This window comes from Mesoplodon mirus (assembly GCF_964341445.2).
Source record: "Mesoplodon mirus genome assembly, chromosome: 1".
Taxonomy (NCBI): Eukaryota; Metazoa; Chordata; class Mammalia; order Artiodactyla; family Ziphiidae; genus Mesoplodon; species Mesoplodon mirus.
In genome coordinates, this window is record NC_138976.1 from 216,913,877 (window position 1) to 216,928,865 (window position 14,989).

The window sequence follows — 14,989 nt, forward strand, 5'->3', positions numbered from 1 at the left end:
TCTGTGGGAGTCTTAGGAAGGGTCCGCAGCCCCTGCTGAGTGGGCATCTCCCCGGTGAGCCAGCCCCAAGGGGCTGGGGAGGAAGGTTGGCAGTGCCCAGAGGGACCACGCCAGAGCCTGCTCACCTGACAGGTGGCACAGCCCTGACCTGCCGAGCTGCCTGCCACTCTAGCATGAAATTGAGTTGGCAACCATCTGTGGAGTGGCCCCCGAGCCCCGCCAGCAGCCACTGAAGCGAGTGTAATTAGGAGCCACCCAGGGGTGACACAGGCACCTCAGCCCAAATCAGGAGGGGCGGCCTAATGGAGGGGAGCGGGGCATGGAGGGGCCCACGCTGGGCCTGACCTGAAGGCACTTGGAGGTCAGCTGTTACAGCACAGGGTGCCCACCGGGAAGGGAAGGGGGAGTGGGCTTCCCAACCAGGACAGGCACCAGCAAGGGGTGCCCGGGGCGACCTGGACACTTCTGCCAGGCCCCATCCCTGCTCAGGTCTCATGCCAGCACTCTGAAAGCCCACTGCTCTTCATCTCTGGCTGTATTGAGGTTATATAGACCATCAAAAATTGTATCTATTTGTGAATTCCCTGGCGGTCCAGTGGTTAGGACTCTGCGCTTCCACTGCAGTTGCCCGGTTCGATCCCTGATTGGGGAATTAAGATCCCTCAAGCCGAGCGGTGCGGCCAAAAAAAAAAAAAAATTGTATATTTTTAAGGTGCACAATCCAATATACATAAATATTGTAAAATACTCACCACGAGTCAATCAACACATCCATCACTTCACACTTCTACCATCTTCATTTTTTTACTTTTTTTTTTTTTTTGTACTGAGAACACTTAAGGTCTATTCAAATTTCAAGTACTCAGTACAACACTGTCAACTACAGTCACATCACTGTAACCAGTTCTCCAGGACTTACTCATCTTGCAAGACTGAAACTTCATAGTGAGTGCCCACTGGTGATCCCACGGGCCCGCCCCACTCAGACTGGCGTCTTCATTGCCACACGCAGCCGGGCCTGTTCCCCCGGCCCCCAAACCTATGCTCACGTTGTGCTCCCACTGGCTGGACTCCAGACCCCACCCCTCCTTGGCAATTCCAGCCCCAATTCCTGCCTGAAACATCCCCTCATCCCCACCTGCACACCCTCACTGTTTCGCCCCTCCTCTGCTTTCCCTGATATTCTGCTCAAGGTCTTCTTTTAAACTCTTTGTTCTATAGTATGAGTGTGTATATGAGTGTGTGTGAGAGTGTGTGAGAGAGAGTGTGTATGAGTGTGTGGGGGGGGGCACGTTCTGATTAGAACCAACATCCTAAGCAAAGAATCTACTGTAGCAAATGGTGTGACAGCATGAGGATAGCTCAGCAGAGAGAAGGGCTGAGTGGGGAGCCCTGGGATGTGTCTCCACAATGCCACCCACGTGGTCTCCTCTTGTGGCACTGACCGCAGCCCACGTCTGGTGCTTGTTGAACTGTCGGACCCTCGACAAGACCACAAGGACCACAGAACACAGGACTGCATCAGCCTCATTCACCAGTGTCTCCCTAGCATCTCACATAAGACGTCGAACTCAGTGCATGCATGACACACGTTGGATGGATGCATGCATGCATGGATGGATGCATGGATGGATGGATGGACAAACAAATGAAAATCACAGGTTTTGGAATCAGATGTAGGTCTGAAATCTTATTCCACCACTAACCAGCTGTGTGACCTTGGGTGTGTCGCCTAACACCCCTGGGCTAGTTTCCTGCGTGTAAAACAAGAATCCTAACAGCGCATGGTGTGAGAATCAATGAAATAGGTAGAGTCTACTAGCGCAGTACCCAGTAATTAGTAGATGGTTAGTAAATGGTAACCATTCCATTTCTCCGGCACCCCCGTAGTATCTAGTACAATCCTGTGACAGAATAGGTGTCTGATACTTGCAAGGTGATACTTAGTGAATTAATCATGAAAAACTAGCTCCCATCAGCTCTTCCTACCTCTTGGGTCCTGATCCAAAGGGAGGAACTTGAGTGCCCCATCCCTGGTCCCCAGGCTGTAATTTCCCACCTCGCCTCTGGCATCAGGTGCTTCTCTAAGCCCTCAGACTGCCCCGGCTCCATTTCCCCAGCGGCAGAGCTGCATCCCCTTACCTGGAGAGATGTGCAGGTAGTGATGATGCTGGTCCCCAGGCTGGTGCTATCACTGAGGTCATCTGGCAAAGAAGGCGTTTTCTCTACCCGAGGGGCCTGCGTGGCCTGGAACGAGGGGTTTTTAGGGGACAGGTTCACATCTGTGCCATTGCCAAAGGCCTGGATGGCGTTCCCTGTGGGGAAAGAGAGCAGGGAGACACAGAGAAATCAGGGGCCCCTCCATCACTCTGCCCCTTGCCATCCCAAACTTGACCTTCCCTGTGACGGCCCAGAGCTGGGGGCGGGGTGGAACTCGTCCAAACTAACTTGGCTGAAGCTCCCTTTCAGATAGCTACCAAGGTCTCATATCGAGAGAAGAAAAGAGCAGGTAGTGTATATATGTCCATGCCACTCTCTCACACTACCAGACATAAGGTAGATAGCTAGTGGGAAGCAGCCTCATAGCACAGGGAGATCAGCTGGGTGCTTTGTGACCACCTAGAGGGGTGGGACAGGGAGGGTGGGAGGGAGGGAGACGCAAGAGGGAAGAGATATGGGAACATATGTATATGTATAACTGATTCACTTTGTTATAAAGCAGAAACTAACACACCACTGTAAAGCAATTATACTCCAATAAAAATGTTTTAAAAAAAAGAAAAGAAAAGAGCAGGAAGGAAGTTGAAAAAGAGAAACCGGAATAAAGGAAATGTACTGGATGCGGAATGAAGAGGAAAACAGGAGGAGAAGTGGGGTGTGGGGAGCCGGGAGGCGAGGGGCAGGCAGTGTCCACGCAGTGCCCACCTTCTCTGTGGCATTCAGTATTGCAGACCACCACGCTCACGTGGCCCCCCGACGTAGTCCCCCTCCCCAGGTGGCCTCATCCACCCCCCACTCCATCAGTTACACTAATCCACTCAGGACCAACTAATGGGACCTCTTGGACAAAACTGCATCCCCAAGCCAAGAGCCTAAATGAAGCTCCACCTCCAAGTCCCAGGTGCACTTCAAGCTTATCATGTCACCACCTGAACTAGGCACCACTCCTTCCACTGCAACATTGCCTCCCGCTGCGTTTCCAGTCCTGACGGTGACATCTTTCTGCACCCAAGTCCCCCAAGTCAGAAACCTGGGTTACTCAGGACACTTCCCTAACCACCCGCTTGCCATCAACCAAGCCCACCTCCCCACTCCGCCCCCCGCCGCTGCTCTGGATTAGTGGGTGCTGTCCTCTCCCGAGAGCGCCTACGACAACCTCTAGCGGACTCTGTGTTGGGTCACCTGTGAGAACCACATCCTTACCCCCACCCGCTCCACACCGGAACCAGAGAGTGAGCCTTCCGAAATCAGATCTGACCATGGCACCACCTGCCAACAACCCTTCAGCGAGCTTCACACCACCTCCACTACCTGCAGGACCCTAAGATCCAAACGCCTTCAGATCTGCAAGGGCCCTCACCAGGAGGACTCTCTCCACCTGTCCAGGTGACCCTGGGCATCCTTATGCAGTGTGGCAAGGCTAAGTGGTCTGCAGTTCCTGAAACCCACCTCTGTCCAGAGCGGACTAGCAGGCCCTCCCTGCCCCTTCAGCTGACCGGTGGCCAGTGATCCCCACGTGAGTCAGCTTCTGAGATGCCTTCAGGGCGCCTCTCCTCCAGGCTGACTTGGGCAGCCCCACCCTGGGCTTCTGCAGACCCCTCTGCAGACCTCCACCCTAGCACGGTTCCTCCCCCACCCTACCGTGATGGCTGTGACCCCCTGATGGTGCACCTCCTTCAGAGGGTGAGCTGCTCAATGACAAGCACTGTGACTTCCATCTCTAACCCCCCAGTGCTGTCAGAAAGGCAGGATGGACAGGTGGACGGAAGGAAGAAAAGAGGGCAGGAAAGGGGGAGGAGATCTCCAGGTGGGTGTGGATAGCGAGGGTGTCAGACTAGAAAGACCAGGCAGGCAGAGCTTGTGGCTGACCTTTCCTTCTCTCTAGCCTTCAGATTAGAAGTTTGATGAAACTCCAATGCCAAGGGGAAATCGATCCTTAAAGGGAAAAGTGACAGATGCTAAGACCTCACCACAGGGCTGTGCCTGAAGGAACCTGGCTGAGACTGTCAGGATAACAGACCAGAAACCTTCGGCCTTGACTTGACATAGGTGGAAGGCCTCCAGTGGCCTCCGGGCAGCTGCGGGGTGAATCGCCAAAAGCACAAAACCCATGGTCTCCACAGGCAACCCCCCTGCTGGAGAAGCCCCGCAGGCATCACTGGCCACTGCACGGGGAAGGAGGGAATGGCCAGGCAGAGCTCCAGGGCCCCCTGGGATAGGAGGGGTGGGGGTGGCTGCTGGCTGGGGAGGACGTGGCAGGACTCACGGAGGCACGGGTTCTCGGTGAAGTCCCTCAGGAACTTCTCACACTCCTCCTCCATGTTTCCGCTCCCACGACAACTGCACCAGGGGGACACCACGATGCCAGTGGGGCTGGAGTCCACGTAGTTGGGTGTTATATCAAACCCTAGGCAGGGGGAAAGGGAGGCAAAGGAGAGAGGAACAGTAAGGCTTCCCCCTGGGGCCCTAGACCCCAGATCTATCAGAAGAGGCTTAGGACACCCCCCTCCCTCCCATCCACCTGCCCCTCAACACACATATATCCCAGCTCACATTCCAAGCCACGGGGGTTAGCAGGGGGCCATGGCATAAAGGACAGACCAGGGTGGCAGAGAGGATACCCAGGAGCCCCCCCGACCCCCGCACCCGAGAGCACGGGCCCTCACTTTCTCTTTCGCCAACAAGCAGAGCATGTGTCCTCCAGTCAGGGAGGCTAAGGCTCTCTCTTGGGTTTGGATCCCAGTGCCAACGTTGACCAGCAGGGTGAACCTGCACAAGTTACTTAGCTTCCCCAAGCCGCAGTTTTCCCATCTGTGAAATGGAGCCCCACCCCCTGCCTAGTAAGAGCTACCGTGAGATTTAAATAAGACAGTCCATGTAAACTGCTTAGCACAGCATCTGGAATGTTGCACAATGAATGTTACCCTTTCTTCTTATTTTGGAAGCTCCTAAGGCCCCTGGGGCCTCCTCCCCCATGATAAAGCTCCGGCTCCCATCACAGCAGAGAGGGGCCATCTCAGGCTGTCTACCCGCCAGCCCTGAGATGGGCCTCAGTCCCTAACTGAGCCTGGGGCAGCCGGGAGCCACCGAGAGCCCGGGTGGGGGCAGCTTACCAATCATGCCAGCGTAGGAGCCCAGACACGCCTGGTAATTGTCGGTGGGGCAGCCGGTGAGCGTCCGGTAGGAGGCACGACAGTTGGCGTGGAAGTCCGCCAGCCGGGACCTGGGGTCAAGAGAAGATCCATCGGACGGCAAGTTATTCTGGCGGCCCTCCTGCTTCCCCGGCGGCAGAGTGGCTCCTCCACGACCTCCCAGGGTGGGAAGAAGCCAGGAAGACAGAGAGGAGGAAGATGGAGGGAAAGAAGCTTGGAGGGCTTTAGGCTAGGAGCTCCTTGAGGACAGGACTTCCTGGAGACCCAGGCACCCAGGTTAGGCAAGGCCTGCTCTGAATGGGTCTCTCCGTCGGAGGAACACAGAGGGAACCCGGGTGGGTTTGCTGAGAATGCCTGGGACCCAGGAGGGAAGGCCAGGCCCTGCTTCCTGCTCAACCCACTGCTGGTGACCTTTCCCGAGTCCTCCAACACAGCACCACTGCACAGAATGAGTACAATAATCCCCGCCCAGACACTTCATAGAATCCGTCTGGGGGTCAAAGGGGACAGCCCCCAGGGAGGTTAAAGAAAGAGTCCCCCTAGGACGAGACATCCCCTGGACATTCCTGACCCATCTCTTCTGCATCAAACCAGAGCAAAGCCTCCCCTGCCATCCCTCCACCAGCTTCCCCATCCTGCAAGGCAGAATCAGCCTTTTCTTCCCCTGCTGATGTAAACTGTGATCATCCGTTCCTCTCTGTCAGTGCAGATAAAGCTGCTTTGTAACCACCTGCACACAGCTCTGTGCTCCCCACTCGACCATGAGCTGCCTAAAGGCAGCTGCTGTCTGACCCGGTCTGTCTCCAGCCCCCAGCACCTGGATGTCAAGATCACAGGGAGCCCAGGGCACCCAAGTCCAATCTGCACAGCAACTCCCGCTCCTTCTTCTTCCTGCCCTAGCACCCTGGCCCCAGGCTGTTACCATCAACCAGCCCAGGCCACCGCCCACCTCCCCACCCACCGGGGCTTCCTATAGGCGAGTGCCCTTTGCCCCAAGGTCCTCGCCATCACATCCCGAGTGTCTCACAGCAGCTGCAGGCAGCAAGTACCAAGGTCTCGTTCACTGGTGTTCTCTCAGTGATGGGCACATAGTAGGACCTCGACAATACGGGCTCAGTGAGAACACTACAGTAGCCACAGGAAGGACCAGAACCCAGGCCATCTGCCTCCCTGCCCAAGCCCTGTCCATACGGTGAGGTACCTCACAAAGCCATCCCAAAGGTCACCCCAAATTCAGCTCACTTGCTTCTCCACTGGAACTCTGTCCGTATCAGGAAGGAGCAGATAGACAGAAAGACAAGAAGTTGAGAGAGACCAGGACAGCCTAAGAGGAACGCTCTCAACACAGAGGCAGCTCCTTGGGTCCCATCTGGTTTGCCTGGAGGCCCCACAGTCCCGGGAGAGGGGGTTTAGGAGAACGAGGAAGCTCTCCAGAGTGATTTGACCCCAAAGAGACCTTGAGTGTCCCTGGATCCTTGCAGCCCACAGAGGCAGCAAGGCGCTGGAGATGGAAGGTGAGCTCCCAGCTGAGAGCTGGGGGTGAGGTCTCACTTCAGCTCCGCCCCATCTTGCTGCGAAACCTCAGATGAGTCCTTGCTTCTTGGGGACTCATTTGCCTTATTTATCCAAGGAATAAAAAGTATTTTCACAGTCAGGGAAGATGAAAAAGTTCTGGAGACGGAGGGTGGTAATGGCTGCATAACAATGGGAGTGCACTGAACACCACTGAGCTGTACATTTAAATATGGTGGAAACGGTCAATTTTATGTTGTGTGTAATTGACCACGATAAAAACGTGACTTAAGAAGAGGTCCTTTCACATCCACCTTTTATCACGTAATCCTCACAGAAACTTTGCCAAGATCTGCCAAGCAGTTGTTATCACCATCCTCCTTCACAGAGGAGGAAGTTGAGTCTAAGAGAAGCTGAATAACTTGCCCAAGACCCCAGAGCTTCTGAGCAGCGGAGCCCAGACCCCAGCCCAGAACCCCAACAATAGGGCTACCCCTTCCGGCAGGTCCTCCACCCACATCCTGCTCCTCTATAAAAGTATCTTGTCCTCATAGGAAAAGAGAAGGAAAGTGTCTCTGCCCTCCCTCCTGCCCGTAAATCATACCCTCTATCTCCTCACCACCCAGTCCCCAAAACAGGGAAAAGCAGCATTTCCAATCAAGCCCCCAGCCCCTGCAGAATGACACTTGGTCTTGAATGGCCAGACCGGAGTCTGTCCTGCTCCGTGAACTAGCAAATGAATGAAGGTCAATGAGAGATGGTCTCTGCCCACACCCCGGACCTCCAGAGACCTGTCAGGAGGCCAGGAGGGGACACAGACTTAATAGTTAAAGGAGACTGGGAGGCCAACAAACCAAAATCTCTAAGCAGCTATCGTGGGTTGAACTGTGTCACCCAAAGAGCTAGGTCCGCATCCTTGGTACCCGTGAACCTGACCTTACTCAGAAATAAGCTCTTTGCAGATGTAACCAAGATGAGGTCACCGTGGATTAGGGTGGGCCCCCAATCCAGTGTCTGGTGTCCTTATAAGAAGAAGAGCAGAGACACAGACACAGAGTGAGAATGCATGTGAAGACCAAGGAAGCATTTGGAGCGAGGCGCCTACAAGTCCAGGAATGCCAAAGACTGCCGGCAACACCAGAAGCTAAGAGGAAGGCATGGAACAGATTCTCCCTTCAAGCCTTCACAGGGAGCACAGTCCTGCCAACACCTTGATTTTGGACTTCTGGCCTCCAGAATTGTGAAAAAATCAGTGCCACCCACTTGTGGCACTCTGTTCCAGCAGCTAGGGAAATGAATACAGCACCTTCAAAGATTTCACTGTTTGTTTTGGCCAAATGTCTCCCTCCAGAAGGAGCCAAGGGGCTGTGGTCAGGCCCTGCAGTGAGGAGGACCATAGGGGTCAGCGTGAAGCCACATCCGAGCTCCTGCAGGGTGTGGGGCTGCGAGATGACAAGCAGAGCTGCTAGGGGCCATCTCCTCCCCACCAAAGAGACGTTCTAATAGGATCTCTTAGCCAAAATACAGGAGTCCATTCTAATGTCATTTGATCACACAGAGAGCCCAAGCCCCTCCTACCACCTCCCCAGTGCTCACCGTCAGTCCAGCCCGTGAAGCCCTGTCTGCCCCTCCAGCCACATGGACTTCGTCTACCTCTGTGTTCCAGCTACACATATAGTCTGGACCAGTCAATTGCATACTTAATTGCATACAGATTAACTGATATTGCCCTGTTTGCTCTCTCCAACTGGAGCACACATTCCCAAAGTGGCAGACTCTTGTGATTTCTTCATCCATATCCTCCAAACCCCTCTGGGCAAGTGGTAGATATCCATTCATCTTTTCTCCAAATACGTATTGAAGCCCTGCCATGTGACTGACAGAACGAGGAGAACGATGGGAACGGCACGCATGTCAGTGCCATGTCAGGAAGGTAATTCCAGCTGATGGGGTCAGGGCTCCACAGAGGTCAATGCCGGCTCACCATCCCGGAGGAGCGTGCCACCTGCTGCAGCAGACCTGAGAGCCCAGCTCCAACCTCCCGGAAGCTCCGCTCCCCGCCCTGCACGCAGGGCCTCACCTCCCTTCTGCAAGGCTGGTTCTCCAATCGCTGACATTAAGAACCTCAAGGGTCTTGCTGTCCTCACCATCCACGAGGCATCTTAAAATATCACTGGAGGGCTTCCCTGGTGGCGCAGTGGTTGAGAGTCCGCCTGCCGATGCAGGGGACGCGGGTTCATGCCCCGGTCCGGGAAGATCCCACGTGCCGTGGAGCAGCAGGGCCCATGAGCCATGGCCGCTGAGCCTGTGCGTCTGGAGCCTGTGCTCCGCAACGGGAGAGGCCACAACAGTGAGAGGCCCGCATACCGCAAAAAAAAAAAAAAAAAAATCACTGGGTCCCAGGCTGGAGACGGAGGGAACGTGTGAAAATGGGAGTATGATGCCCGCAGAGAGAGACAAGGTCATCCAGAGAGAAGGGGTGGGTAAAGGAAGTGAGCCAGGACACGGAAAGTGAAAGAGTTCCAACACCAGGTGCAGTGGGCCGGCGAGACCCCTCAGTGAGGAGGGGAGGGCAGATCCAGCTGCTGGGAGAGACGGGAGCAGCTGTCACACAACCGCATTCAGTCTACGGCTCGCCTGCTGTGTGACCTTGGGCAGGCCTGGTGTGTCTCTGTGCTCAGTGTCCCCAGTTATCAAAGGGGGTGGGCTGTGCCTGCCTACCTCCCTCACGGGATATGTGGGAGAGCTGGGGCACAGAGTGGAGACACCGTCCTTATCTTTCTTCTCTACCCAGATGTCTCATCCCCAGCACCATGCCTGCCACAGACAAACGGGGAGTAGCTTTTCCTGTGTCTGATGTAGAAGAAAAATACCTGTTCACCCCTCCGAGGCCGGTCTGGACCCCACACAAGGCAATGTGAGCCTATCGGGGAGAGACAGCTCCCTCTCTCTCCCCACCAGGCTCCAAAGTCACCCTGCCGGACCGAGGTGAACAATGGCCTCCCTGCCCCACGTCACTCTCCATGCCACGCCGAGGACACAGGAGGAGCAGCACAGGCCCCTTTGCCAGACCTTGGGCGACCAATGGGGAAAGGCCACCTCGCTCCGGGGAGGCTACAGCCTACGTCCTTTACAGCAGCCCTGTGGCTCTCTTCAGAGCACAGGGAGGGGAGGGAGAGGAGCTAAGGGCAAGGGTGGAGGGAGGGGAGGCGGCCAGGCCTTCTGTTGCCCCATTTCTCTGTCCTCAGCATCCAGGCAGCCTTGGCAAGTCAGAGTGACAAATGGAGCCGCTTAGGAGGAGGCCGTGTCCGAGTCTCCAGGAGGCCTTTGATTGCTCAAGTTCCCTCTGTCCCTTAAGTCACACCAAAGTCCATAGCAGCCGGCTCCCTCCACCGGCAGGCGAGACCAGCGGGGCCAATTTCCTTCAAGCCCATGACACTCTCAACTCCAACCATGAGTGAGTCAGTCCCGTCCTGGTAGGTACAGTCTCCAAGGCAAATGTTATCCTTTTCATAGTGCGCAGTGAGCCAGCTGGGGACCTCGGGCCAGATGCCACTCGTCCCTGCTGACGCCAGGAGGTCCCCAGTCTCTTGGACTCTGTTCTCACTTCCAGGAACAGCCTTTTCCTAGACCAGCCTCATCGCTTCTCAGATTTCTGCCTTGAAGAGCCCCCATAGGAGTGAAGGCATAAAAGAAAGCATGAGAGAGAGAGAGACAGACAGACAAAGAGACCCAGCAAGAGAACCAACAATGAACACGAGCCAGGTCCATCTCAGCAAGATGGAGTAAAGACTGCCAAATGAGCTCAGGACAGCAGGTGGATCTGTCCAAAACACACAAACCCTCTTTGGGCTTGTTTCATCAGCAGCTGTAGCCTATTCAATCACAGGAAAGCGGCAAGAGAGGCAGAGAGAGACATCTGACCCCCAGTTTTATTAAACAGTCACCAGATTAAATGCAGGACGTCCATTTAATTTGAATTTCAGATAAACAATGAAGATTTTTTTTAGTATAAGTACATCCCATGCAATATCTGGGATATACTTATACCAAACAGTTTTTCGATGTTTGTCTGGAATTCAAGTTTAACTGGGTAGCCTGTATTTTTATTAGATCTGGCAACCCTATTTGATGGGCAGATGTGTTCCTGAAAGGAAAAAAGAGGCAAAACTGGAAGTGCCAAGGTCAACCCACATAAGCAGAATCATCCAAAACTGGGGGAGTGGGGATGGGAGAGGGTGGACTTCCTATAGCTCAGTGGTTCTTAAAGTGTGGTCCGCAGACCCACAGCATCAGTGTAAAACTGGGGAATTCTTAGAAATGCAAATTTTCCAGATCCCACCCCAGCTATAACAGATCTTAAATCTAGGGGCAGGGCCCAGCAATCTTCATTTTAACCAGCCCTCCAGGTGATTCTGATGCAGGCAAAAGTTGGGGTAATGAAGCAAATCTGCACAGGCTTCAGAGCTGGGATTGTGGGAACCCTCCAGACTCCACTCCCTGGTCTCAGCTTTAAATATACCTACGATATAGCCCAGCCCATAGAAGAAAGTAATGCTGCAGGCTGTAGCCCAAGAAGGTTCACAGTTACAAGACTGTGCATGTTTGTACACACACGCGCGCACACACACACACACACATTCCTATCCCCATACAAACACAGTTACACTTGGGTACACACCTCTCGCTTCTTTTCTTTGGCCTTAGCCAAGAAAGTACAGGTACTTGTTATCAACAAATCCCTCCCTTGGTGCAGATTGTAAACACCTTCCCAAGCACAAAGACCCTTCTCAAATCTGTCTGGCCTAGAATAATACTACGGTAAATTGCTCCCCCGAACTCCAAAGCGTTCCAATGCTGGCCAATACGTGGCTTTAGGGTCTGAAGCTCTTGGCCAAGTTTCCATTTATCAGGTTATACCTGTTATACTGCTACCACAGAAACCCATGGGTTTCTACTGGTTTAGAATCGGAGGAGGAGTAAAGGAAGCTAATATTTACTGAGGATACACCGTGTGCCAGTCGTGGTTATCGCATTTCACTTTCTGAACAATCCCACAAAGTAGACATATTTCACAGCGAGGACACGGCCGCTCCAAGAGATAGGTCACACGGTCACACACCCTACAGCCAGCAAAGCAGGGCCAGGCACCTGCCAGTGAGGACAGGGTCTTTCTCTGGCTCTGCTGCCATGACCCGCCCCCGCTAACAATGCTTCCAGACGGCGGCCACCAGCACTGCTGCATGCTGATGAACAGGGCACTTGAATACCTTAGGGAGGAGAAAAAGGGTTCCCAAGAAATGCAAATTACTCATGATGGTCTTCAGAGACAATTTAGGGGAACACAGAGGAAATGGCTTTCATAGACCCAAGAGCCTCTGGAATGGCTTTCCGAGGTCCCCTCCAGGGGTGCAGGGCACGGTTAAGTAGGCTCAATGTTACATGACACTGAGAAAGGGGAAAATGGATTTACCCCACGTGCCTGTTTTCTGACGCCTCCAGGGCTCCCTGTGGACAGGCTGAGCCCCCGTCCTTTCCTGCCTGTTCCCGAGGACTACCGCCACTGGTCTCATGAAATCAAGAATCCACTTGGCTTCCTTCCCTCCTGTTTATTCTTTAAGTGTACATGGATACTTATTCTTTCTGCCTAGAACAGCAGCTCCCCTTAGGGGGTGGGTTGAGGACTTCCTCCTCAGGCCAGGTAGTTCTTACAGGCTGTCAACCGTGGCACTCCACCATCCGGGGCCACAGGTGGACACGTGACCCAGGCTTGGCCCACCACACAGCTCTCTTCCTGGCCACACTGACTAGTCTAGGTATAAGGAAGTAACACAAGCCAGGCCAAGCAGAGCCCTGCCCAGAGACTTCCTAATGGAGCAAAGAAGAACATTCTTTTCTTTCTGGTTATAAGACACTATGGATGTGAGCCCAGATAAATTGGGACCGTAGATCTAGCCTCGTGGTCACAGTAAGGATAAGCATGCAGCTAACCTGCAGAGAGAAACAGAAACTAGAGACAAGGAGAGACAGAGGGAGACCTACTTGTATGAGTCCTGGAATACACTCCTGCCCTTTCTTTTTTTTTTTTTTTTTTTTTTTTTTTTTTTGCGGTATGTGGGCCTCTCACTGTTGTGGCCTCTCCCGCTGCAGAGCACAGGCTCTGGACACGCAGGCTCAGCGGCCATGGCTCACGGGCCCAGCCGCTCCGTGGCATGTGGGATCCTCCCAGACTGGGGCACGAACCCGCGTCCCCTGCATCAGCAGGCGGACTCTCAACCACTGTGCCACCTGGGAAGCCCTCCTGCCCTTTCTATATTTTATTGGAAACCAACAGATTCCTTTTTAATTTTTCTTAAGGTAGTTGGGTCTCTGTCACTTAAAACAGAAAAATTCTTGGGAATTCCCTGGCAGTCCAGTGGTTAGGACTCCGCGCTTCCAGTGCAGGGGGCCCAGGTTCTATCCCTGATCAGGGAACTAAGATCCTGCAAGCCACGTGGCACGGCCAAAAAAGAAAAAGAAAAAAAGAAAAATTCTTCACTACTGCTTAGCTTTGCTCTCTGATTTTATCTGATCTTCTTTGTCCAAGTTCAAAGCAAATAAAAAAGGCACACACTGAAAGGGACACACACCAAAAACCAAACCCACAAAGGGTCTATCTAATCCACGTGAAAGAGACAGGATCACAGGAACACTTCAGTGGGAGTAACTTGGAAAACCAATGATGGTACAGTTCATGAAGGAAGACAGACCTGGCCTTGGATTCTTTCCTAGAGAGGAATGGTTCAGATGGGTAAGCCACAGAAAGCCACGTAGCTATTGAAAATGACAAGGACATAGAGGATACCAACATGTGAAAATTTAAACATGAAATCATGTTAAGGGATAAAATTCAGGAGACCAGATACTTTATGCACCCTGGTTGCGGAACAGGGGAACATGGTGAGTGTGTGAACTGACATGATCCAGAATTAAATTTCAAAAGATGCTAATAGAATACACTGTTTATTACGTGCTCTTTTAATAAAGCTGCTTTAAGATGGTAATTATTTCTTTACATTTAATGGAATGAGGCCCCAGGAATCCTGCGTTTTTATGAACAATGATTTCTCGAAGGCTTTGGTTAGAGAAAATGTTATTGGTTCCAGAAGCATCAGCAAATGCGACTGACCCTAGATCCCAAAAGAAAGAGGCTGAGAGAGAAAAGTTACCCATCTCAGAGCACTGGCCCCTCACTCCAGGGCAGCTCCGAGTCCTAGGAGCTTGCAGGTGAGAGAGCTTGATGCCACACTGGCAGATGCAGACTGATGCCACACTGGCAGATGCAGGTCAGAACCCTTCTGGACCTGACCAAGAGCTCAGGGCAGGCTACTGCAAGGAGAAATGTTTGCTCCCTTTCCCCAGGAGGTCCTGAACTCTGAGAGAACCCCACCCCTCAACAGAAGGAGGCCCACCCGTGAGGTCCAATTTCTGACATCTTGTCATCCTGGTTGGATCTGAAAGTTGGCTCAGCTCTGTGGCCTGGACAAGGTCATTAAACCTCTCCAGGTTTCCTCATCTGCAAAACGGAGGTTATAATAGTACTTACCTCCTCGTACAGTGGGGACGAGGATTGTATGAGCAAATGGATGACACTGCCCCCTCAACCCCTGCTACACTGTTATCTAGATTAGGGGACTCCGCTCACCACTGCTGAGCATGGGACACTGTGTAGAAGGCATGAGCTCTCCCTTCAGGCCAAAGGAGTATAATATCTGTGATCTATTAACAAGCATCTCCTGCATTTACCCCGAGTCACACCAAGTACTTCCACTAACACCACCACACTTTACCCTGACAACAATTCTCTGAAGTTAGCATGACTACCCCTGTTTTACAGGTAAGGAAATAGAGGCATAGAGAGGTTAAGTAACTCACTTAATATCACAGCAGCAAGGCACAAGACTTAGCTTCAAATTTTAGCTCCAAAGCCCGTGGGTCTTCCCCGCCACCCCACTGCCCCCACCCTTACCCAGCCCTCTCTTTTCTCAACCCACTGCTCCCTCCCCTTCTCCCAGCATGTGGCAGCCGCAAAAGGAGAAAGGCTTATTTCTCTTCTGGTGTCATCC

General features: G+C 53.1%; 1 protein-coding gene across 3 annotated transcripts in view; it reads right to left on the reverse strand.

Moving 5' to 3' along the window:
• The window catches only part of GFRA2 (GDNF family receptor alpha 2), a gene marked incomplete at its 5' end in the record, with an annotated part of 95,837 nt that overhangs the window by 9,235 nt on the left and 71,613 nt on the right, over nt 1–14,989 (reverse strand). For all 3 annotated transcript variants that reach the window (XM_082616623.1, XM_082616625.1, XM_082616624.1), the window contains 3 exons: nt 2,143–2,315; nt 4,487–4,627; nt 5,334–5,443. In XM_082616623.1, coding sequence (XP_082472749.1) covers nt 2,143–2,315; nt 4,487–4,627; nt 5,334–5,443 — 424 coding nt within the window. The remainder of the gene's footprint in view (nt 1–2,142; nt 2,316–4,486; nt 4,628–5,333; nt 5,444–14,989) is intronic.